Source organism: Aulostomus chinensis, chromosome 4, assembly GCF_037954235.1.
Source record: "Aulostomus chinensis isolate RoL2024-O1b breed Wild chromosome 4, RoL_Achi_v1.0, whole genome shotgun sequence".
Taxonomy (NCBI): domain Eukaryota; kingdom Metazoa; phylum Chordata; class Actinopteri; order Syngnathiformes; family Aulostomidae; genus Aulostomus; species Aulostomus chinensis.
The window spans coordinates 14,169,173-14,193,390 of record NC_141323.1 but is presented as its reverse complement, the minus strand read 5'-3'; the positions used below and the strand labels follow the sequence as shown (position 1 = coordinate 14,193,390).

Sequence of the window (24,218 nt, the reverse complement as noted above, 5' to 3'; positions counted from 1 at the left end):
GTGGTTCTGAAAGTAGTAGAACATATTTAATATTTAAGTCGCTCTGTTTAATTGTACAATCAGAAATTAATCTGGAATTCACTCATCCATGTGTGACACATAATACGAGAAATTCCATCTGACATTTAGGGAGAGTATTTCAAGTTTAAAATAAGGCTAAATTTGCTTATTTTAGGCTATGGAAGTCACCCTGAAACATGCCAGCTCCTCACAGAGAACCCCAGCCGATGGACAGGTGGGAACCAAAATGCTGGCCCTGCAGCCTGAAGTTCAGAAAATCATGTGTTCCTCTGTATTAACCTAGAAATCAGTGTGTATGTTGACCATCAAGTGTTGGAGTAGTGTTTAGAGAGTTAAGGAGTCACACGAGTAATAATGACGACGTTAAGATTGTGTACTTTGCTTTATATGTACATATTTTCATGGAGCCACCTCAGAGATCATCACCTTAACACGTTAAACACAGGCCACACTACACATTTGACGGCAGTCGTATACAAACGTAGAAGAATAAGTTTTCTGCTTTGGGATTCTGCCAAGATATGTGACAAAACACTCAAGATGATCCCGCCGAACTTCGTGGTGAGCTCAACAAACGTGCGACAATGGTGGGGGGTGGGGGACCTGATGAGGCTAATTTACCGTTGTAGCTGGAGAGGAGCTGTTGTACAAAAGTTAACCCAGTGAGACGTTACAAATTGTCAGCAGCAACACAATGTGACCAAAGTGCAGCTAAATACCTTAAAATGTAACATTTAGATGAGCACACGTTCATGTCAGGCAGTTCAGAAAATCTGACAGACCTTTGTGGTTACTGCACAACAACTTTCCCCTCTACGATCACGACGCATTATTGCACATGATTCATCTAAGGCCTCTTATCCATTACTCAACATAAGAATGCAAAGGCCCTGATGGAGCAAATCTATATATTTACACTTCATAATGTCACCAGCACTGATCCTCTGGTGGTTGAAAAGTGCTAAAATTAAAATATATAGGGATTTTCTTCTTCATTGTACAAATTGTGTGAACAGAAATGATACACCGTAGCATTCCACCAGCCTGTGTAGGTGTGAAATCAAATCTCATTGGTCACGGGAACCGTTAGGAATCATCAGAAGACGCTAAAATTATGTGGTCGGGTTGAGTTAATAAGGAGAAGTTCGAAAGGCAAACTTCAGCTATATATACACTTTTTCATAACAGCTCAGTTCTTTCTGTGTAGGTTTTACAAATGTACCCTTATAAGGCACGATAGCCAGGAAGGGGTAGGGGTGAGTGGGGTGCACTTCCTGTTCCACAAGACCATAGAGGAGAGTCGCTCCTACTGCATTTAGTGTTTCTAGAAGAGGTGAAATGGTTGTCGTGATGAAATAAGCGCTCTGATTCAAACATGCCTGCTAGCATGTCGGATCAGGATTGAAGCGCTGAAAGAAGGCAAGCTGAACATCTGTGATCCAGATGAGAAGAGCCAGGTGAATTATTATCAGTGTCACTGGCACTGCAGATAACAGTTACCATGGAGACGGACTGCAAGGGGGCTACTTGGTTTGCCCCGTCTGAAACTGCAACTGTTGCGATATCCATTTGCTGCTCTCTCTCCAACCGTATACGGTTAAGTGGAAATCACAAACGTGGATTTCCAACCAAATAAAAACAGTTCAAATGAGTGGGCGCGCATGCTTTACGTCTTTCAAACTTTAAACACCTCTTTTAAATCGCCTCTGCAGAGGAGCTCCCTGGATACCGGCTTATAGGTGCTGCGCTTCAAGCTAACCCCCCCCGGGCTTCTATGCCACATTACTTGTTTTTAAACCACCCTATGATCCCTTTAGATACGTGGAAAATTCTAACAGGAAAAACCAATGGAAAGATGCAGAAGTTTGAATAAGGTGAGAGAAGCTGTTATGATACCAGTTTTTCCCTGTTTTTGTCATCCAGGTGTTATTCAGATTCAACATTCACTCACTTCAATCATTCATGACATGAACACGCAACCATCCTGATTAAACAGAGTTAAGATTCATCTCAACTCCTGACATTTGCTCTTCTAAGAATGTCAAGTACAAAACAGTAGGAAACCCACAGCATTTATAGAACACAGCAAAGAAGAGGGAAAAAAAAGTTCTCGCTCCCAACTTTTTGTCCTTCTGTTCAAGTAGAAATGGAACTCAGGTGCAGGTTTATACCACAAGGTCAAGAGTCCAGCAGAATGTGAATCCAAATTGAAAACCAGGCAAGACTTAAAATACCGACAGCAACACCCTTGCTAGGAGTAGAATTCTTCACATTCAGCCGGTGTGTTGGTTGTGAGTAAATCAAGGCTCTTCTGTCCAAGAAAATCCTTCGCCTGGCCGCTTATCATCAAATTTTAGCCGAATAAGTCTTTAAGGTCGTTGTTAGCCGATGCGCTATGTTTCAGCCCGCTCTGAGTCATGCTAGGGGCAGCAGCAGGTTGAGAAAAGTTCTGCGGACTGAAAAAAGGGTTTGCTTGCATCCCAAACCCACTCGGTACCCCTCCCATACTCACTGATGCTCCGGGCATCTGAGTCTGAGCGTTCTGGGCCGAACCGTACTGATTGAGCCAAGGGGTGCTGGTTTCAGGAGGAGGCTTTGGACCCATTTGGTTGAGGGTGACTTTGGGCTTGTTGGGTGTAAAAAGATTGTCCAAAGCTGACAGGTCTGGGGCTTTACTTGTCTGCCCCAGTGGTCCTGGGTTCTGTGCGAGGGCACCAAAGTTCGGGGTGCTGGTGGTGGTGGCCATACCACCAAAGGTGTTGGGGCCTGGTGGCCGCATGGTCATCCCCATGCCTCCTGTCTGAAAGCCCATGGGAGGATTGAAACCATTGGACACAGATGCTCCCATGGAGCCCACCATGGGGCTGGAGGAAGGGTAGGCTGTCATGGTGGTACCCTGCACCGGGGCTGGTCGTGGTGTGTTTGCCAGCGACAAACTATTCAGCGAAGTCATGTTGTTTAGAAGGCTGCTGGTCAAATCTTTAGTCTGGAAAACACGGATGGAGAAATATGAATCATCACAAGCTATGAGAGGAGGAGAGTGTGTATCAAGAGAAATGTGCTGTTGTTACCTGCATGTTGTTGGTGGTAGACGGTTTAATAGTCTGCGGCGCCAGTGGCTGCTGACTTCTCAGTTTTGCTGCCTGCTCTTGCTCCTTTGCCAGTCGCTGTTTCTCTTCTAGAGTCAGAGACATCTAGAGGGAGAGAAAAGAGTGAAGACGAGTGTACAAACAAGCTAAAGAGACAAGGGGGGAAGATCAGTGTAAAGCAGGCGTGACGGTCTTCGTACTCTATTGGGCTGTGGGGCTGGTGCTGAAGGTCCATTTTCTTTCCCATTCACCCCTGTGCTGCCAAATATATCGTCAATCTGAAAGGGAAAAACACAAAATGAGAGCAGCAGAGAAAGTTTACTTTAAAATGAAATCTAGTTTCTTTCGAGGGATTTCACAGCAAACGATGTGGCCAATAGCTAGTTCTCTAATACTTGGCTGTATAGCAGAAATGTCTCACCTGGTTTCCAGAGGTAGGTGGACTCTTGGCCTCCTCTGATTGGTTCACTGAGCCAGTGATGTTCAAACTCCTGTTGGCGGAGACAACAATCAAGAAAAAAATTCAGAGTCATCTGTAATCTGTGGTACATAATATCGAGACAGTGTGAGGAGGAAGAAGTGAAGGTGTTCATGAAATGCGGAAAAAAGAAAGCAGATATTTTTTCGATAAGTAGGATTTACTGACTGATAATTAAATCTACACAAGAGGTGGTTTACACGTACGCAGGTTTCAGCTAACTTCAATATAAAGTGGGGGAACAGATTTGTGACAGGCACCTCTGCTGCTCCTGCATGACGTGCAGCTGCTCCAACTTGGTCTTGTGTTCAGCCTCCATGCGACTCAGCATGTCACGAATAACCACCATGAAGGAGTTGAACTGAAACATTGATTATACCTGATAAGAGTAAAGTTCAAGGACACCTGCGAGGAGACCGAGATCTTTGCAGTGACAAAAAAGAGGTACCTGATTCAGGTTGAGGTTGTTGTCGATGCTGAGAGACACGAGATGGGGCAGGCTCTTGCTGGCGAGGTGCTCTTTGGGGATGCCCAGCTTCTTGTGGGTGAAGGTGCACTTATAGATTCCTACAGTGAGGAGAAAGTCAAATAATCAAATAAATACATAAAAAGGCTACTCAACAGTTCCAGTCATATGGATTAGAGGAGTGGCTACGCTCCCATGTCTTTACCTAGAATACCCATTAGCACTGCTGGTTCTCTGGAGGGGATCTGTTGTAGGAAGGGCAGGATTTCCTCAATGACATACCACTTGTCTAGATATTCCAAAATCTTTCCCAGGCACACTAGGGAGTTCACCCGCACCTGCACAAAGGGAATCGACAAAGTCAGAATTGAAGGTACGAATTTAGATCAGAGAAATGGAGGCGTGAGGTACTCACAGCAAGTGACGAGGTCTGTAAGCAGGCGGATTTGATACGAGGGATGAGGGAGTTCTTCATGGATGGATAGTCAATCAGGTTGGCAAATGTCGGGATGATGTTCAGGCACAGCTCCTGCACAACCACAATTATGAAATATAATATCTGACAGAGTGCAAGTGCAGCACATATTCTTACTGTGGTCTCAAGAACAGAATGCAGAAGTACAAGCAAGTAAAAAGTAGACTTAACAGTACCTGTATCTGTACAGAAGGAGCTTCCACAGCTCGGTAAACCATAGGCAACACGCTGTTCTTGATGTCATCCGGCGGAGTTTTGGTCAGCAGCAGGTCCATCTTTTGCAGGAAGATCAGCAGAATCTGCACAGCACAGGAAGAAAGTCAGGAAAACTGGTATCCGAAGTGAGAGAAAGCGGCACCATTTCCTACTGATGAGTCAGGTGGTAGGTGGAAGTGACCAGATGGTGATTTCAGCATGCAGATGTTAATGTTACAGAAAACCTACAGTCATGGTTTAGCAGATATGACGGGCAAGAAAGACCACCTACCATATTACTAGCCTGGAGAAGCGTGGAAAGAAAAATACAGAGACACAAGTCTTGAAGTGACAAACTGAGCATGCTTTTTAGTCAGGTTATACATAGAGTTTGTGCCAGCTGTGTGTAAAAGGTGTACTCTATGCTTCGCGTTTCTTACCTGGACTGGCTCTTGTTGCTTGAAAACAGGTGTGAGGTCAGGCAAGATGAGACGGACATATTCCTCCTTGGTACACTCCTCGGCGATCAGCAGAACGTTGGGCAGCACAAACGGAACCATGTCAGGGTTGATGAACTCAGAGGTCAGTGACGGCAAGATTCGATACACCACCACTCTCTGAAAGGAAGGAAGACAGAATGGCGGATGGAATACTTAGTCAACAGAACAGGTATGTGGTAAGGCCCTAATTGTTCCTTAAGATAAAAATAGTATAAAAAGGTCAATTTAAATTTGTCTGCCCGGGGGATAGCGGTTACGATCAGGTAGGGTCTCAAGTCTCTGGCACCTGAAAGCTTGTTTTTCCCTTTATTCTCAACTAAATCTACAACCTTTATGCGCGTACTCACCTTGGGAAGTTTGGGCAGCACTTTGGGCAGGCCTTTATAGAACTGGGATTTTTGTAGGTTATCCCTCTGGAAGAGGGAGTCAAAGTACTGCAGCGTCACTGCGCCCACATCGTCAAAAAATGGGATCTGTATTTCACACAAAAACATGAATAAATAAATAATTTGGCATTTGGCAACAAAGGCAGTAGACACTACCAACACTCAGAAGTGTAGACCATGACGGCATTAACTGACACGAGTGTAAAACCATCAAACCTTGGTCATCTGGTCAGCGTCAGGTCGGACATTGGATGTGACACTGAGCAGCATTTTAACATGGTCTCGCACCTCCTCGGGGATCTTGTTCAGCAATGCTGGACTTATATTGGTGAGCTACAACCACGTATAGACAAAGAAGAACAGTAAGGACAGAATAAGTGGCCGCTAACGATACCAAATTACACATACATCTATTTCTAGTAAGGGGATGAATTATCCTTATATACTATAATTCAGATATTTGTGGAGCAGCATGTTGGTTCAGCACTAAACATGTCCGATTCACAGTTTTATCGGTCATGCTCCTACATTTGACATGCATCCACTCACCTGGTCAAGTTGCCTGCTGAAGCTTTTAAAAATGTCATGCTTGTTGACCTGGAAAACAGGCTTGCCTTCATTGAAGACGGCATGCATGACCACGCCCAGCGAGTACATGTCCGAGGCGGCGTCACAGCTGACAGACAGGATGTACTCGGGGGCCAGGTACTCGGGGTTAGGGAGGCAGAGTGGAGGGAGGTTGGGCTCCCATTCTTTACACGAGTATTTAGGCTGAAGGGGATATGAGAGCATATGATGATATTTTAGTTGTTGTGAGTTGCTACTTAACAATTTATAACGCTGGAAGATGCACAAACCATAACTACTTCAAACACACGGGAGATTGGTTGAGTCTCCCACACACAAGCTCATCTCTGGCTGTGTGCTAAAGCCGCTTTTCCACCAAATGGTAAAAAGCACTTCCCAGAATTCCTGGGTAATCTCATTTCTTCCTGCTCCGACCAGGTTTTGCAGGATTCATCCAGCAAAATTTTCACCTCATTAAATTGTCCGTGCTGTGGTTTTCCAGATTAGCGCCTTATCAAATAGTCCAGTTGAATTTTTATTTTTTCTCTTCAAACAATCGCTGGTCAGCAGTGTTTTCACATTTGATCAAACCTGGAATCTTAATATGCTGAGATTAAGTGAACACCAGAGCTCAACTCACCTCCGCCTCTGATGGGTTCGTAGAGGATATGCTGAAGTCAAATCCCATGATCTTCCAGGATCCGCTCTTGTTGAGGATAATGTTTTCGAGACACAAATTTCCGTGGACCATTTTTACTCCGCTGTGAAGGAATGATAAACCCTCCGAGATCTGCGGGAGAGAGAAAAGGACAATTTCGGCAAAAGATAAAAGCACACGACTTTTCCAAAACTTTTCTGCTTTAAATTCCGAGACTTTTCTAGATAACTAATGATGTAAGAATCTTGTTGAGATTTTTTTTTTTTTACTGTGTATCATTTAGAAGGAATCATTTTATTTGTGTCTGGCATTTTTGTTGGACCAAAAGTATCACTTTGCTGAGACGTGTGAGAAGAATCTCTCTCACCTGTAGCAAGCCATACTTGGTCTCCACATCATACAGCTTGTACTCCTTGATGTCATTGGGCACGGGGCTGGGTAGGTTGTCCCACTGGCCCAGCACATTGGACAAGCTCGCAAACACTGGCTCTGTACAGAATGCCAGACAGTCTCTGACAGCAGAATACAAAATAGGAAAAAAACAAAAAACAAAAAAAGGTCAGAAAAGCACTATGAATAACAAGAGGAAGGAGAAAAAGGAGACGTCTGCGTTGGCCTCAACCTGACTCTGCTCTCAGAGGTCATATAGTATTCAGGGACGAGTCATCAGGGTCGTTTGATCATGGCAAGCTTCTGCTCAAACCCACACAGAGACAAACAGATCTGTTGTGTCAAGCTGTCTTTGAGCTGTGACTCATTCACTTCATCATCGATATGGTGTGTGTGTGTGTGTGTGTGTGTGTGTGTGTGTTTGCTTGCATGTTCTAATCACCGTGACTCTTCCAGAGGATGCTGCACAGTCAGGAGACGTGGATGACGCAGTCTGGTCAGTTGTTGTACGCCTTTTTTCAGCGAATCAATGATTTGGTCCTTCTCAAATTTCTGGTACTTGTCTATCATCTTCTTATCAAAGACAAACACTGCCACTTCCTGGAGGGGCACAAACAAGGCGCTGAATTAATGTCACCCAGCCCCACAGCTTCTCCCGCTGCAGAACTAATACGAATAACAGCTGGTTTGGGCAAGATAGCATATTAAAGACACACCTGTTTTGTGGACTTCTTGGTGCCGTTGTATATCCTCCAACACAAACCAGGACCACCGCTGGCAATATGTCGTCCAACCTCAAACTCCCGTGTCACAGGATTGCCCATGACAGCGCTGGTGACATCTGCAGTCACTTTTGTGACTGTGCTTTTTAGCTTGTTCAGCATGGACTCCATGTTGAGGCCTGGCCTGATCGCTGAGGTGAGAGGAGGACATGGAGTGAAATTGACGTTTTGATAAGGACGCAGCGACCCCCAGGTAGCTGAATAAAGTCATGCTACAATCACTGAAAGAGGCAGCGGTCAGGCCTTTCTGTCTAAAACAAACACCATCAGCAACTGTACATGCTCACGAATGCACCTGCTCAAGAATTTACATATCAAAGTACCCGCTAGCTTCCTGTCATTGCAGGCTCAGGAGAATAAGCACCATGACAGCCCGGGCTGTCCCAAGAAATATAAAATGTCTCAGCTCCACGTCAACAACCCCAAATAAGGCTCTCTTTCAAAATACTTCAGAGGGACTTGAAAGCATATTAAGCAACAGGAAGTCAGACAAAAGAACAGAGTTGATGATTAAACAGCCTAAATATTTCCTTATGAATGGGATACTATGATTGTTAGTTGAGTGCTCGTCACTATTTGAGGATGAAACCTTAGGCAATCCATATGATTGTTTACATGATTGTGCCTCTCTGCAGTGAGCATGATGGGTTTTTCAAAAATATGACATTCTACCCACTGTTGTCAGCTTGTCTGTGGGCCTCATTCCATTTCCTCTTTTTAATAACTTCAGCTGACAAAGTTATTGTATAATTTGCCTCATTGGTATCACTGCCAGGCTGGAGACACAATCGCACGGTTTAGTAATAAGCCATCACTGGCTTGTAATCTGTAATACATAGTCTCGCAAGCAGCATTAGCATTGGCGTTACTTTAAAATGACAGAAAAGTTGAGGTAACTTGAGGCAAACCAGTACTTCAGGTTACATGACAAGTGAGTCGTCAGGTCAGTTTGGACATTCAGGTCCCCGAACCACCTGCAGAGCCCTCCTAGCCTTGGCTAGTGGACGTTAGCGGTCAGTGGAACAGCTTGCTAACATGGATTTAATTTGCCAAGATGCTTTTGTGACGTTAAGGCATCAATAAAGCGTAGGGTCGATGCATTAAATAGGTATGTGTGTTGCCTAACGTGATTGTCACGGCTGGTTTTACTTCAAGTTCGCCAAGTTAACCCGACCGTCTCGTTTAGCCTGAGCGCACACACCAAAACTGTTAGCTTATCATTATTACACTGTCGTTACCTTTAAACCTGTTGTTAATCGGTATCAACCAATGTAATTCAGTAGTCAACACCGCCTCTTTCCACAATAATCCTTATCACGGCGTTTCTTTTAACGATTAACATTTAGTTCACGGTAGTCACCTACCAAGCTAACTAGCCAACAATGCGCAAGTAAACAGTGACGTTACCGTCATTACAGAGAAATGATGTTTCTTTCAAAACTGTCATAAAAACCCTTGTTACTTACTCTGATATGTTAAAGGCTCTTCGAGAGATTTCTATAAGTAAGGACACTCCACAGTACCGCTGTCAATGATGGCTGTGACAAACAGCCCCCATGTCTTCCAGTAGCATACGAAATTAGTTAGCTTAGTGTGCTAACGTCAGTGAACGAACAACCTACTTCCGGCTTTCCAGCTGAATCAAATACGTCAATGTCATGTGACATTTAAAAAAAAAAGACTATTTTCCAGTTACAGTCATATACATCTTCCCCTCCCATACACCCCTGTTCGCTATAAGAGTATTTGCTGACCTTATTAATGTTCTGATTTAATCTAATATCGGGTTGAACAGAGCAGTTATTTATATAAAATAACGGTGAAAATGTAACATGGATCTTTATATCAAGTAGCCACTCTTATTTTGAAATATTGTGTTCCAAGTAAAGTCTATTTTAAGGGGGTATAATGACATTTTAAAAAATCATCTCGTTATGGAACCACATGAGGGGCGACTGAGGGTGAATTCAATATTAGTGGCCTCTCCAGATAACAAATCATATTATAGTAGTCATGTGCAAGAGCTCATCATTTTGACTTTATTTGATACTTTATTCCAACAGAAAATAAAGTACGGATCAACATCATAAAGTGCATTCTAACATCGAGATATTTATCCAAATAACAATGCCGGCATTAGTGGTAAAACCACGGCCTCACACACCAAAACCAAGCTTAAATTAGTAGTGTTAAAATCTTAAATCAACCTGAGCTATGGTTAGCCTGACACTGTTGTACCTTCTATATACATTTCGTATTACATTTCAAAATAAAAGCCTTCCTACTTCATCTCTAAGTAGACTATAAACTTCATTCAGCTACGTGAGTGTTGTTTTACCCGTGTTTCCACTCTAGTCAACCTGACTATACTTCACTAATGTAGACATAGTAGAACCTTATCACAGTGCACAGCATTTATTCCAAACCACTGATCCACTTCTTAAGCCCCAAGCTAATTTATATAGCTTATGAGAATAACAAATCCTAAAGCCTCATTACAGCTGCAGTAATCCCTTTTATGATTTTTAAATCTATATTAATCCCGAGAAAAAAAAAAACCACCTTGTTCAAACATAAAACATCGGTGTTACCACTGTAAAATTTTAAAATATTGCCCTCGTTCAACAATAAAAGCCCATCTATAACTGGATCACATTTTGCGTCTTGGATTGGTTGACATTTTGTTGATTTTAACTAGTGCAAAACCAGTCCCAACCATAGTTGAGTCTATGCTGGGACAGACTTTGTAAGCACAGCAAAAAAACAACAACAACAACAACAACAAAACAGCGTAAGCAAGTACTGGAACTCTTTTTCAAGTACATCTAAGAGGTCAATCAGGAGTCCTCAGAAGGTGCTGGAGAAATGCTGGAGGAACACCACGGGGTGATGCTTCTCAAACTCCTTCAGCAGCCTCCTCTTCTCCTTGACAGCTAAACTCTTGTTGGAGGAGATGTCATGAAGAAGTTGCTTGAGGCTATCTAGTGTGGTGGCTTCTCGTTGGTCCTCGTACTCTTGTGGCGTCACCTGCTGGCAGAAGGTGAAAGCTGCAACACAGTAAGGAGTAGGACAGGGGTTTTCATCGCTGTTTCTTGGAATGCAACCATGAAACAAAACATGAACTTTTTTTTTTTTGTCTTTTCTTCTTAAATTAATATAAATCAAAATCATTTGTGTGTTTGCAACTTCTGCCTAGTCTTGATGGAGGTTTGTGTGTTTCTCTGAATGCTTACAAGCTTTGCCAATGCTTTGGCATTCGCTGTAGAAGCTAACCAGGATGGGATGCAACAGCTTAGAGACTTGAATACTTGAATGTCTTTGTTGTGTTTCCTTAAAGTTGTATATAAGAAATGGCAAGAGATAGTGACAATAGCCATGGTATTTAAAAAAAAAATATATATATATATATATATATATATATATATATATTGTAAATTGTTCAGCACCAGTTAAGCCAGTAACTGGTGCTCACTTCAACATTGTTGGTGTTGGTTATGCTGTTTTCCACTCACCTTAAAAGAAAAGGAAAGAGCCTGTTGGTTCAATTTGTGAAAAATTGTATGGCCTTAAATCTGTGCTATATAGACCATGATGATACACAATCGAGTTATTTCATGTTGTCTGCGCACATCTTCCAGGGGTTTGTCTTACTGGCTATGGAGTCGGGGTCTTTTCCCTGCTGCATGGTCCTCAATGTCATCCTCACCGCTTCAGTAAGAGACGTGGGAGTCTGTTCATCAACAGTAAGAAAGACAACTTTAAAAAAAAACAACGATGCATTCTCACTCTCAATGTCACGTGACCCATCAAAATCAAGAGTTATTTATGGCCTAAACACACAAGGCCAGCTGCTGCCCCATACTTTGTATTTTATAGTCAACCTTGCTCAAGCACAGAGACTTCAAGAAGAACTTTTTATAACCTTGACTGAGGCATTCTGTAAACATGGCAGCGGATGCTTCTAGAACAAACTAAAACGAGGCTCTGAAAGGCGGTAAAAGTCAGATGTGAGACCTTTATTTTCAGCAGCTGTGCAGGGCGAAGGTGTACCTTGAAAAGTTCTGTGTGATTGTCCATGAGAAACAACACCAGGGTCTCGCACTGGGGCCGAGTGAGCTCGTGATTCTGGACTATTGCCCTCTGAAAAGTGCGACTGACCAGGGATCTGTTATCAGGCTGGAAAGACACACAACCTTGGTTAAGATACTGCTAAGTGAAGCTACACTGCATATCGTCACCCTATTAAAATAATGGCCTCAATCATGACTTCAAGTTTTTGGGAACACACAAAAAAACGTAACCAAATGCAGAGCACCCTCTTGACATAGGCCATTGTCCATAGGGCATAAAGAGCATGATCCTTTCAACTAAGGACTCAGGTGATTCTACCAGAGATGGCCAGCATTATCAAGAGATGATTGAGGCCTAAAACTCATTTTCGTCAAAAAATACTCAGGCCATTATTTCAATAGGGTGACGCTATGTTTTTGGACATTGCTGATTAGGGAGAACATTCTGTTTCCATTTCCCCCCCCCAATCAACTCTGTATCCTGTGAGTGTGCACAACAAGTCTGATACTTGTTTGTGTAGCCGGCAGGCATCTGGGTGAGCTGCTGTGGACATGAAGGCCAGTAGTCTCCGGAGTTCATCTCTCACGCTCGTCTCCAGCAGACGCAAACACAACTGAGAGGCTTTGATGGCGTCCTGCACCTTCCCCTCATCTGGAAACAAACAAGAAGATGTGGCCAAAAGGAAGAGCTTTCTTTTTCTTCCATCTGATATCAAAGAGTGTTCTCAGTGTGTTTTACCCAGCAAATTCAGAATAGAAACATGTATATCCAGGTAGCGTCCTGAGAGAAGAGGAGCTTTTTCCTGTCCACTGTAGTACTTAGCGATGGTATCAAAGAGTAGTCTCTTCTGGCTCGCCCTCCACTCCACCTGACTGTCCTCTGAAGACTCCTCCCCACCTTGTTGTTTGAGTTGTTCCCCCGCAAAAACAATCAGCTGATCAGGGAAGAGCTCCAGGCAGTCTGCAGCTGCTGACAACCACCCATCCAACCTGGGTGATGAAAAAAATGTTAGTCTAAAATCAAGATTAGAGCTTATTTGAGCTGGATTAGTTCATCAAAACTGCAAAGAAAAACCTCAGAGGAGCACTAACTGGGGTAGGTTGAGGGTGTCGGGCAGCTCTCTCTCCAGGCATGTGTTTGAGATGACCAGGTCCTGGTTGCCCAGAGGAGCCTGGCAAGCCTGTGGATGAACCTTGGAGGGAGAGGCCAGGATGCAGTCCAGCATGGGCAACTCTACTATCTGCAGCAACTGTAGCAACGTCTGCTGCTTCCAAACGTCCTCAACCACTGGGGACAGAGGAAAGTACAGAAAAAGTGAAAATTAGTAACAGTGGCTTCATCTAAATGTAGCGCAGTGGACAGGTTAGCTCCGTCTCACCAGCCTTGGACAGATAAGTGGAGGTAGTGGGGGTTGGAGTCATTGCCAGAGATGTTCCTAAGTTGATGGTCCGCAGCAGCCTCTCAACCTTGCTGTCTGATGGTCCAACAGCCAGAGGATTGGAGATGGTCCTCATCTCATTCAGCCTTCTAGAAGAACGGGATGCACTGTTGAACAATTTCTCAGTATTTCTTACTATATTGACACAAATTGATCCGAAAGTATATGACATCGATGCAGAGGTTACTTTATATTGCAGTAAGTCAACAATCCTATGTAGAACTAGAGAGTTAAGAAGCACACATCTAATTAGTGAAATAGCATCAACCTGGAGCGCTTCTTCTTCCTCGTCTTCATCTGCAGCTCCCCTGGCAGCACATTTTCCACATCACTGCTGCATTCCTGCACAGCAGAACTTAGCGACATCTTATATTCCAGGAAGCGGTAAAGGCAGCAACTGCTATCCTCAAACGTCACTTCCTTGTCTCTGCGAAACAGCTTCGCACCCACTGGTTCAAACACCTTGGCTTCCATCAGAGCCTGGCAGAGCCGCGCAGCCTTGAGCCGAGACACCTCGCTCGTGCAAAACACCACATTCTGCATCAAATAACTGAGGACGGCGTCAACAGCGTCGGAGCCTGTGAAACTGTCGGCGTGAACACGTAGGTGTCTCCGGCAGCGGCGTACCTCCACCTGGGTTTGCAGAGCCTGGATGATGTTATGCCACAGCTGGGTGGCACCAAAGGGTCCAGAGAAACCTACTAAAAAAAAATATATATATATATATATATATATATATATATATATATATATATATATATATATATATTATGGACATCATTCAGATACAACAGGTCTTCAAACTGAATGAATGAACACTGAAGTTGCTATTAAGAATGTCATTTTTAAACAGTATTTTTCTTATTACAAGGTTATAAAAGTACCCACATATCTTAGATTTCTTTTTTATCTAATAGTTTTTACAACTCAGTCCTGAAATAAACAATATCTGATTCAATTACCCTCATCATATTAGTTTGTGAGCAGTAAAGCAACAAATAACAGAATTATGAATTTAAAATGGGCGTGCTGTAATAACTGTGTTTTAATTCTACTTAAAACTATTTCAGTTAAAGTCTAATAATTCGTTGTTGTAAACTCATTGGAGACAGCGCACGGGATAAGTTTACAGTTTATTAATATTTTACAGTCACTTATTTATCTAAGTTAGCCGACAAATTGGGAGATACTTTGGTTTCTCTAATCATTAATTACTTCCCCCATCGCTGTTGGAATCATTAAGAAACTTACGAAAGCCTAAAATATATTTTATTTCTCGATCCATGACAGCGACGTTGTAAGTGCCAGAGGTCAACGATACTAAAAAAAACCTCTGTCCGTAGTTATTCACTCGGCTGTCCACCACGTCCGCGGTTCTGTTATATAAAGTAAAGGAAAAAATATCTTAGGAAATATAAAATAACTGAAGCTTACCATGCTGCATATTATCACGAAAACTTCGCGTTTGGCTGTTAAGCCTTCGAAACCGAGGAGTCAAATCTACCGCCATCATGAGCTCTCCTCAGGTGACGTCAACATTCTCTTCTTCTGCTGTGCGTTCACGCTACTGCCACCTACAGGCAATAACACGCACTGCAAGCCTTTGTGACGGAGCGCTATGCCGTTCTCGTTCGTGCATACGACAAACGTAAGAACACAACCGTTTTCTGTGTGAGTTTGAAAGATATACAGCTCACGGGCTAGCTGTCTGTCAGTTGAGGCTCCATTAATGTGTCATTCAGAAGAATACATAGAAATATCAGCTTATTATATTTATTAGTTGTGTGAGTTGTTACGGAACATACATGTGTGTTCGTTGTCAATAAATGTTAGACTATAGTTAACAGTGAAACACCTAAATGGTTAAAATATAACTTGTTAGGATGCCTACTTTGGCAAGTCATAATGAAAACGTACCATGGTTGTAAACGTTCAAACTTATCAATTTCACATGTGCATTGTTTCCCTTGACGTGTCCAAATAGCTGTTGTGTAAATGTTGTAGTTCTATTAATGTCTCTGCTAAACTGGATCTGTAGTTTCCCTCAAAGTCAGTGTAAAACAAGGTTGCGTAGCCTACAGTTATCGTGTCTCAACGCTCTACTGAGGTCACATCCGGAAACAAAGAAGTCCACGTGAAGCAAGACGGAGCGTACCATTACAATTAAGGGTGATACGGTCTAAAATATTGTATTACAATCCTTTTCCCAAGATTAATTGATTTCTTTTAGATTCATGTTTATCTGTTTGTAAAGCAAACCTAAGTTGTCAGAAATCAAGCGAATCTACTGTCACAGAGGCTTTTGTTGTCCCCCCATGTGAGGGGAAAATAGTTTCGCCTGCTTGTTCTTCTGACTAGAGGAAAGGAGGACCTTTAAAGACAACAAACAGTACAGCAGGACAACGGAACTCCACTTCGGTGCTGAGCTATTCAGTGTTGGTCCTCTCTCTTTCAGGGGGCTTGAATGAGGTAAAGTTGCTTTACTTTTGTATATCTTACTCTCTTTTGAATCATTCGGCTGTATTAATTGGTTACTTTTACGTGGGTTTGAGTGTCGCTTTGTCGTCGAAGGGACCAGTTAAGTTAGCATGTAGATGTTAATGTCAAAGTTAAGCTGCCAGGTAAGTAACAAAAAGAAGATTTACATTCGTTTGGTAAAGCTACAGCATTGGGTATGAAGTAATTAGCTTTACAAAAGGTATCACAATGTAGGCAACTGCAGCGACTATGTCAACTAACCCAATAAAACTGTATTCCAATAACAGCTTTGTGCTTCAGCGACGTCTCGAATCTGGCATAGACAAAGTAATTCACTATTTAAGATGTGCACGGAGCCCTTGTTTTGATCTGTGCCCCCGAATCACGTGTACCCATTTCTTATGCGTGTGTGGATATTCTTTTATCCATGTGCACAGCTGTGTAACCAAAGATTTTCCATGTAGGGGTGACTGACACGGAGCTGCAACCAATAAAAAGTCTCCTTGTAAATTAAGCCCATCCTCCTTTAGACCCTGCTCTGTTTACCTTATGCTGCAGTCAAGTCTAGACCCCCAGAAGACAGTCTTTGTTCCTGCAGAAGCTACTGTTGCACCATGTCGTAGAAGCACACCTTTATATGCAGTATTCCTCACGTCTCGTTCATAACGTTGATCCGAAATACTTGACCAAGCAGATATGTTTTTATGAGCATGCAGTATTATGGCTGTATATCAATCTGCAATGTACAGGATTGAATAGATTAATTATATTATAGACTGCTTTTATGTCCATACTTTTCAATATATTTTTTTGGCCAGTTAAGCCTTTGTGAAACAGTCAGACAGCATTATTGTCACAATGATGATGATGATGATAGACCAGCGCTAATCCGTAACCAGTTTTCTGGATTGTGCAGTTCCCATCATCCTGAATAATCTCTTTAAATTGGCCTGCTGCTTTGCCGTGACCTAGCTCTTCGGTTAGGCAGATGATGTAATGAATGAGACTGGAGCCTAGCAGGGGTACGGAAGTCATACATTACCCACACCCACCCTCACCCTGGGTGCTATCTTTAAACCAAAAAGAGCAGCGAGGGAGTGTGCATTCATTTTTAGCCCTAGATAACTGAGGTCAGATCCCAGCTACCATGCGTGTCCTGGATAGTATCAGAGAGACTGAAGCCCTCTTAACTGTATTTGGTAAAAGAATTTACATAGTGTTTGTGATATATTTGTTTTTAACGATTTTTTATTTCCATGCTGCACTACATTTGGACTTTTTGGTTCTGTCAGTCTTAAGATTGGTGTTTTCTCTAAATGTCTTTTTTACGTTTATGTATTTGTGTGGGAGGGAGGTAACGTAGGAACAGGTGTAACAGGATCTCTGTCATTTGAGAAGCCCTCTTTTTTTCCCCTGTTGCTGTAAAGGTGTGTTTAATGTAAGGTAGTTGTAGGGGAAATATTCCTTTTTTTATCCTGAAGCTATATAAACTTGTGTTTAATAATTAGAATAATATTTAATACATGGAACTTGTATAGCACTTCTCTAAACTCTCAGACACAGTATTAGAAATAAATCAGCTGGAGGGGTTGTTCTGGAAAAAGTTTGTTTACCCACTGCAGTAATGACACATTGATTCATCAAGTGTTTTTCCCTCACATTACCTCATGTGACTTTTTTTTTTTAAAGAGTTCAATAATTTGTTGTTGCTGAGAACAGCTCAGAGAGAGTTGCCACTGTTTCCATGGTGATCGTCCTGCCAGCTGTTTTAATGAGTCCGACTGTTGTTTTTGTTACACTCTTCTGCCATGGCAACACCTACTGCAGGGATCAGTTAGCGCTGGCTCTCACTCTCTCTCTCTCTTTAGTCTGTGGAGCTCTGGCAGCCATTCTCCATACACAAACAGTGTAATGAACAGTGATTACTTCTCTTTTGCTTTCTTAGTGAAGAGTTTAATGTCTATGAAAGGTCAAGACAGTCCTTGGTGCCCCTGTCTCTTACTGAAGACTGTAGTGACCTTTTTAATTTCAAAAAATTCACATACTATATTCAACATAAGATGATTTTCAATTGATGAACAGCGTTTTAGACGAAAAAAAACATATCTTGATTTTATAAATCAATAGATGGATAAATAAGGGTAAAAACAAACTCCCTCTGTGCAGCAGTAAACCAAGATGCCTCTAAACAATGAGCGACCCGCCTCCACATCCAGTGGCGAAGATCAAGGCAGTGATGTGGAGTCATCATCAGGGCGCTGCGATAGTGTGACATCCACCAGTGACCTGGAGAGCTCTCGTGAAAGCTTCACCAGCGACTGCTCCAGCAAGAACTGCACACCCTCCAGTGAGTTTGCCTTGGCGTCATTTGTTTGGGGTTCATGTCTGTTTTCCTTTTCAAGAATAATGCACACCAGCTGAGTATCACATTTCATACAAGTTCTTTACAGTGATACAAACAACAAAGCAATAAATGCAAGAAATCAGATTAAAATCAGTTAAACACATCATACTGGATTGTTTAGGTTCCTGCACTGTGATATCGTCATGAAAATGAATGCTAAATATACAAAATTAAGTGTTGTTAGTGTTTTGAGACTTCCTGCACAAACCCTTTGCATACCAATTCTCAAATTTCCAAAAAACCTTAATTTCTCCAGGTGTTCAGTGAAAAGTCAAGTCTCCAGTAATGTTGGTGCTGTGGCTGACGTGTACAAATTAAGGCCATCCTCCAATATAGGCGGGGGTAAAAATCATAGTGGTGGATACTGTGACAGTTGACTGTGCTGTAAACTGTCTGTTTACCCTTCTTAAATAAGTATTTTACTGTAGTACCAGTGATATTACCTGCTTGTGCAACTGATACTATGACTGTTTGTGCAGCATTTCACAGTGAAAGAAAGGAAATTAAGGTATCATGAACTTTTAAAGTGTCTGCCTTCAATAAAGATGTGGCCCTCTTTGCAGTTTAGAGGAATTGTGGTAACCAACCCCACTGCTGTCATTTTTTTCCTCCCACTTTTTTGTCAAACTTCATCCCTGTCATACTCTCTCACAGCAAGCCCACCTAAAACCTTAACGCTGGATGAAGTCATGGAGTCCGCCAGAGATCTCTCCAACCTCTGCATTGCTCATGAAATTGTTGTGAATTGCAACTTCCACGTGGAGCCAAACAGGCTACCTCAGGACAGGTATACCAGCGGCACGGCTTCTGCCTCGATTTTCTTCACTTTTTGGGTTTTATTAGTGAGTCTAAAGACCAGGGTGTCATCTTAAAGTACGTCCTCATACCGCTGTTGCTGCTTTGTTACATGGAAACATTGAAAAGATATGACAGAACATACAATGTGAATATCACGTTAGTTTTCAAAGAAAAACAAAGCAAGAAAAAAATCTATGAGTTTATATGTGATTTTTGCCCAAAGTGAGTGTAATATTCAAAACACAGATAAGACACGGGGAGCAAAACCTGTTGACTATTTGTAATTCCCAGCTCCTGACATGTATTCTGTACTGTTTGAAACATTTGAGTCTTTGCAAGCCAGCATAATTGCCAGTTATAAGGGGTTCACAAGATAAGAAGAGATAAGATAAGCTACTGCAACAGGCAGCCACTCATGCGGCGCCATCTTGGTATACAACACCTTGTCAGGAGCAAGGAATTACAAGTAACAGGCTTTCTGCCTGTTGTAAGACAGACCTGAGGGCTTAAAATGTTATGTAAGAATACTTCTGTGCATTTGACAAGATGAGTTCTTCCTACGCACTTAGCCCAGGCAGCTGAAAGCCTACCTTTTTGATCAAAATACATTTTTGGATGTAAACTTTCACTGTTGTAGCAACACACCAACTTTTGGGGAAGTAGTTTTATTTGCCGTCCTCCCCAGAGCCAGACTAGAAGATGGAGACCCTTCTTTCCCTTGGGCTGAGTTTAAGGAGCTGAGACCAACATAGACAAGCTGATTGCTAGTTAGCTTAGCGCAGAGAATGGTAGTGGGTGGGCGGGCTAGCATGCCACCGTCCAAAGTAAACAGACAAACTCCTCTCCAAAAAAGTTTTTGACTGGATTACTTTAACTACAGGTTGTTGATAAGATTAGCATTAAATAACTATTTTAAGTCGCAAGACATTTGTAGTGTTAGAATCTGAGACATAGCTGGAACTACTTGGCTGTCTAGGCCGGCTGTTTGTAAATGACTATTAGAGTGACTACTAATCATGGCTGCCTTTGCAAGAGAGGATGATTGCTTCTGGATAAACCAAGACTCTGAACCATATCTGAAAACCAGAACACACAGAGATTGATACGGAGCTATGCTACACAGCCCTGCGGCTACCATTTATTTTGCTAAGCTACCTAGCAGTTTGCAGGTTTCATGAATAAATCAGTCAAAATCTATGGCCATTGCTCAGACTGCAGATCTGTCAAATATTTTATCAGCTGAGTTTAATCCACAATGTCTTTTCTTTTTTCTTTTTCTTTTTTTTAAATTTAGTTTACTGAAGATGGTTAGAGAGAATGTCCACAAGGCATCCTGGGACATCCTGGAGGCTGAGCTGAATGATGACCCCCCTGAGTATCAGCAAGCCATCAGACTGCTGGAGGAAATCAAGGAGGTCAGTACACACATCCAGGTTTACTTCTGTCATCACTTTCAAACTTTGGCTTTATAGAACAGGTATACTGAAATCTAAAAACCATCTTTCACTCATCTACTTGTCTTTACGCCCCATTCTCCTCATTGGATAGATCTTACTATCATTCCTCAATCCCGGGTCCAATCGGATGCGGACTCAGATCATGGAGGTGCTGGACATGGACCTGATTCGTCAGCAAGCTGACAACGATGCTGTAGACATTCAGGGGCTTGCCTCTTACATCATCAACACCATGGATAAGCTTTGTGCACCAGTCAGGGACAAGGAGATCAAGAAGCTTCGTGAAAACACAGATAACATTGTGACGCTGTTCAGGTGAGTTCTAAGAACCTGTTGAACCCGTTCCCTCACTACTGCCATCTGACGAATCCTTCTCTTACACACTAGAGAGATCTTCCGTGTGCTGGACCTAATGACAGCAGACTTGGTCAATTTTACCATGGCCAGTCTGAGACCCCTGCTGAGCAGCTGCAGTGTAGAATATGAGCGGGAAACATTCCAGAAGATCCTGGACAAAACACCTGGTAAGGCAACAAGCATGTCTGTAAAAACAAAGGCGGTGTCAGCAGTGCGATGTTATCCAATCACAACTGAGGAGGGACGGGACAAATCCCACCTTCACCAGTTATCACATGCTTCACATACGAGTTCCGAACAACAACAACAACAACCGAGCAGCTCTTTAACCAGACGATTGTACTCTGCAAGACATTTCCAGTCATGAAACCCAGAGCAAGGACGGGAGGAAGCACTCTACCTTGTGCCAACATTTTTACTTATGCAGATATTTTCATGTCACAAGTCGCCTTGAAAATTCTGTCTTGGCAAATGTGGATGAATCCTTGAAATTGGGAATGTTCCTTTGGCGGGGTTTGAAGCCTTTCTCAACAGTGTCAGCAAATGTTAAACTATAAAAGGGGACACCAGTTAGTTATGAAAGGATTTGTAAAAAATAATCAGAATCATGACTCACCCTTCTATATCCTTTGATGCTCTTCAGGTGCATTGGACAAGACTACTGCCTGGATCAAATTAACCTTGGCTGATCTGCTGTCAGCTGAAGAGCAGGCTAATGGTCAAGGGAAAGGACAGCGACAGATGCCAGGACCCTTCCAGCTCCTCAACACCGCCTTCCTTCACCTCCTCACATGGGACAAGAACCCACTTCCAGAGGTTTGTGGAAGATTTCCTTCCAGCTCCTCACTGCCTGTGTCTGTCTTTCACACTGGATATTTAAAAAAAAAAAAAAAAAAAAAAGAGTATAAACTTACATCTGAAAGTGTGTTTTCTTTTCTTTGCTAGACCTGGATAATGGATGAGATGCGTCTGAGAGAGATTCAGTGGCAGCTCCAGCGGTGTCAAGCAGTGAATGAAGTGCTGCTCATCGTCCACAGCACCATCGGGGGGCCTATCCAGGGTCTCTCGTCCCTGACGGACCGTCTGAAGAGGATGACGGCTGTGCTGCTGGATGGGATGCAGATCTCGTCAGTTCACTCGTTCCTGTGTCATTCATTCATCTATGACAGTTTTAGATCAGTAGGCATTACAGTGTAATGTATTATCCATCAGAGACGAGAAGCTCAACACAGAAATTCTCCACTTCTTGTTACCTTTAGACACTTTAACATGGCGGAGGCACTTCAGGGTGTCAGCGGCCAGATCTGCTGCGAGCTCAACAAGTCTTTAGCAGAGAGGAACTACCCGATACTGACCCCAGCGCTACAGGCTACCCTCACAGGGCAGATCTGCAGCATCACCCGGGAGGACAATCCCATCCGTACTCTAGTTGGTAAGATAGACTGTCAGGTTCCAATCAAGCTATAGTTAGAGCTCGAGTAGCTCGTGAAATTAGGCTACCTGTTAGCCTGTGAGGTTATGTAGCCAGAATGTATCCTGTTGGGAATTCTAACTTACTTTGCTTCCACCTCTCATCCCTTTGTCCTCTGCAGAGAGTCGTGTGCAGCAGTACTTCAAGACTCTCATCTATGACCCTAAACCCCAGGCCAAACTTGAACAGGTACCAACCGGTCTGACTGCCATCCAGCCGGAGCTAGCACTGATTGGAGGGAAGTTCATCTCCCTGGTCAACTACAACAAGATGGTGTACGGACCTTTCTATGCAGATATCATCAGGAAACTTATGCTCAGCAGCAGCAGCCCAGCACCTGCAGCTGCAGCTGCAGCAGGAGCTTCTCCTCAGGAGACCGCGCAGGACTCCGTCACCTCCAACTGAAACAAAAGTTTGCTGTCTGAGGCGTGTTTCTGTTACTAGCTGAGAGGCAAAGCAGTCAGGGAAATGGCAAAGGCAGTACGCTGCTTGGCTAGGCCAGCGTAGTCCAGTAGCTTTAGTTACCTGCTACATATAAAAATGTAGTTTTTATCACTACATTCAGCAGTGAAAGTCACTGCTGTGTAGGTTTGCAGTCGACATTTAATGTCAAATGTTTGTGTTAAATACCCTAAAATATACTCCCTCCTGGACCGTCACAGCTTCAAAAAAAGGAAAAACAGTTTTTGAAAGGTAGTTTTTTTTTTTAAGCTAATAGTCAACCTTGCATTTGTTCAAATGATTCTATAAGGAGAAAGACTGATGTAATAAAAAAATGAAATATATACAAGGAAAAGTAGCATTTCAGATTCTTAACATATATTTTGTCACTGCTAAATATTTAAAGGCTTGTATGACATAGTGTACTGTAACCCTAGCAAGTGCCACTTAAACAGATTTAGTCCTTTTATTGCTCACCCTTTTACTGTTTTTATTACAATGAGGAAAAATCCATCCATCCATTCATTCATTTTCTACCGCTCATCCTGTTAAGGGTTGAGGGGGACTGGAGTCTATCCCAGCAGCTTTTGGGTGAGAGGCAGAGTTCACCCTGGTTGGATCACTAGTCCATCGCAGGGCCAACACATAGAGACAGACAACCATTCACACTCACAGTCACACCTACGGTCAATTTAGAGTATCAATCAGCCTCGTCCCCTCTTGATGTCTTTGGACTGTGGGAGGAAGCTGGAGTACCAGAGAGAACCCACACAGGAACAGGGAGAACATGGAGACTCACACAGAAAGACCCCGTGCTGGAGCTGGGGCTGGAATCCGGAACCTTCTTGCTGTGAGGTGACAGTGCTGACCACTGCACCACTGTGCTGACCACAATGAGGAAAAATTTTTAAAAATGAAAAAATATTTTAACTTCTTAAAGTAATAATCATTATCTGCATGAATTGCTTTGTTTTGGAGTTTAATAGTTCGTATCTGTCAAGTTTTTACATATGTATTTTGTCGTGTTACATTCGATAGTTTTTACTCATTTGCTGCCCTTGGAATATATTGATTTAGTTATTCTGTTTGTTATATTTTGAGGTACTGTTGTTACAGTATTACTGTGTTGGCTGATAGAACCTGTGTGGAAATTAAAGGTGCTGTAATCGGGAATTTCATAAGCGACGTGGACCCAAAGATGCACAAAGAAAAGCAAATATGAGTTTACATTTTTAAAAAAAGTTGAAAGTTGTTGTTTTGTTCTGTACCATAATTAATATAATAAAAGTTTAAATG

The 24,218-nt window shown here is 42.6% G+C and overlaps 3 protein-coding genes across 8 annotated transcripts; 1 reads left to right on the top strand and 2 right to left on the bottom strand.

Annotated features, from left to right (window-relative positions):
• Nucleotides 1-23: 23 nt before the first annotated feature.
• On the bottom strand, nt 24-9,653 carry scyl2 (SCY1 like pseudokinase 2). Of its 2 annotated transcripts, XM_086201961.1 has the most exons (19): nt 9,474-9,653; nt 7,942-8,138; nt 7,668-7,825; nt 7,203-7,347; nt 6,818-6,967; nt 6,160-6,381; nt 5,827-5,943; nt 5,572-5,697; nt 5,165-5,341; nt 5,017-5,028; nt 4,706-4,828; nt 4,470-4,583; nt 4,260-4,392; nt 4,037-4,155; nt 3,849-3,949; nt 3,532-3,601; nt 3,311-3,388; nt 3,093-3,215; nt 24-3,007 (listed from the first exon to the last, which is right to left on the bottom strand). In XM_086201961.1, the coding sequence occupies exons 2-19, from the start codon at nt 8,116-8,118 to the stop codon at nt 2,375-2,377; spliced, it is 2,778 nt and encodes a 925-aa protein (XP_086058087.1). In that variant the 5' UTR covers nt 8,119-8,138; nt 9,474-9,653; the 3' UTR covers nt 24-2,374. The 2 variants fall into 2 exon arrangements, with proteins under 2 accessions (XP_086058087.1, XP_086058088.1); XM_086201962.1 differs by lacking the exon at nt 5,017-5,028 and having other exon boundaries at nt 9,474-9,652.
• A 379-nt stretch (nt 9,654-10,032) lies between these two features.
• On the bottom strand, nt 10,033-15,603 carry depdc4 (DEP domain containing 4). Of its 4 annotated transcripts, none has more exons than XM_086201967.1 (9): nt 15,434-15,603; nt 13,785-14,217; nt 13,457-13,605; nt 13,170-13,365; nt 12,817-13,067; nt 12,587-12,729; nt 12,058-12,183; nt 11,659-11,737; nt 10,033-11,054 (listed from the first exon to the last, which is right to left on the bottom strand). In XM_086201967.1, exons 2-9 carry the CDS (start codon nt 14,057-14,059, stop codon nt 10,855-10,857), a joined length of 1,419 nt encoding a protein of 472 aa, XP_086058093.1. In that variant the 5' UTR covers nt 14,060-14,217; nt 15,434-15,603; the 3' UTR covers nt 10,033-10,854. The 4 variants fall into 4 exon arrangements, with proteins under 4 accessions (XP_086058093.1, XP_086058092.1, XP_086058090.1 ...); XM_086201966.1 differs by lacking the exon at nt 15,434-15,603 and adding an exon at nt 14,951-15,403 and having other exon boundaries at nt 13,457-13,602; XM_086201964.1 differs by lacking the exon at nt 15,434-15,603 and adding an exon at nt 14,951-15,402 and having other exon boundaries at nt 13,785-14,214.
• On the top strand, nt 15,330-23,192 carry tcp11l2 (t-complex 11, testis-specific-like 2). 2 transcript variants are annotated; one of them, XM_086201969.1, is made up of 10 exons: nt 15,330-15,985; nt 18,164-18,341; nt 19,053-19,185; nt 20,491-20,611; nt 20,745-20,968; nt 21,041-21,177; nt 21,654-21,826; nt 21,956-22,137; nt 22,270-22,442; nt 22,603-23,192. In XM_086201969.1, exons 2-10 carry the CDS (start codon nt 18,173-18,175, stop codon nt 22,884-22,886), a joined length of 1,596 nt encoding a protein of 531 aa, XP_086058095.1. In that variant the 5' UTR covers nt 15,330-15,985; nt 18,164-18,172; the 3' UTR covers nt 22,887-23,192. The 2 variants fall into 2 exon arrangements, with proteins under 2 accessions (XP_086058095.1, XP_086058094.1); XM_086201968.1 differs by having other exon boundaries at nt 15,332-15,985; nt 18,161-18,341.
• The last annotated feature ends 1,026 nt before the right edge of the window (nt 23,193-24,218 follow it).

Coding starts and splice junctions, on each gene's coding strand:
- scyl2 (XM_086201961.1), bottom strand. CDS start 8,118: ATGGAGTCCATGCTGAACAAGCTAAAAAGCACAGTCACAAAAGTGACT. Junction 7,826..7,941: donor CCAAGAAGTCCACAAAACAG/GTGTGTCTTTAA, acceptor GTGCCCCTCCAG/GAAGTGGCAGTGTTTGTCTT. Junction 3,008..3,092: donor CTACCACCAACAACATGCAG/GTAACAACAGCA, acceptor CGTGTTTTCCAG/ACTAAAGATTTGACCAGCAG.
- depdc4 (XM_086201963.1), bottom strand. CDS start 15,029: ATGATGGCGGTAGATTTGACTCCTCGGTTTCGAAGGCTTAACAGCCAA. Junction 14,218..14,950: donor TCGTGATAATATGCAGCATG/GTAAGCTTCAGT, acceptor ATTTTTTTTTAG/TAGGTTTCTCTGGACCCTTT. Junction 11,738..12,057: donor ATCACACAGAACTTTTCAAG/GTACACCTTCGC, acceptor GTTGATGAACAG/ACTCCCACGTCTCTTACTGA.
- tcp11l2 (XM_086201969.1), top strand. CDS start 18,173: ATGCCTCTAAACAATGAGCGACCCGCCTCCACATCCAGTGGCGAAGAT. Junction 19,186..20,490: donor AACAGGCTACCTCAGGACAG/GTATACCAGCGG, acceptor TTTTAAATTTAG/TTTACTGAAGATGGTTAGAG. Junction 21,178..21,653: donor GATCCTGGACAAAACACCTG/GTAAGGCAACAA, acceptor GATGCTCTTCAG/GTGCATTGGACAAGACTACT.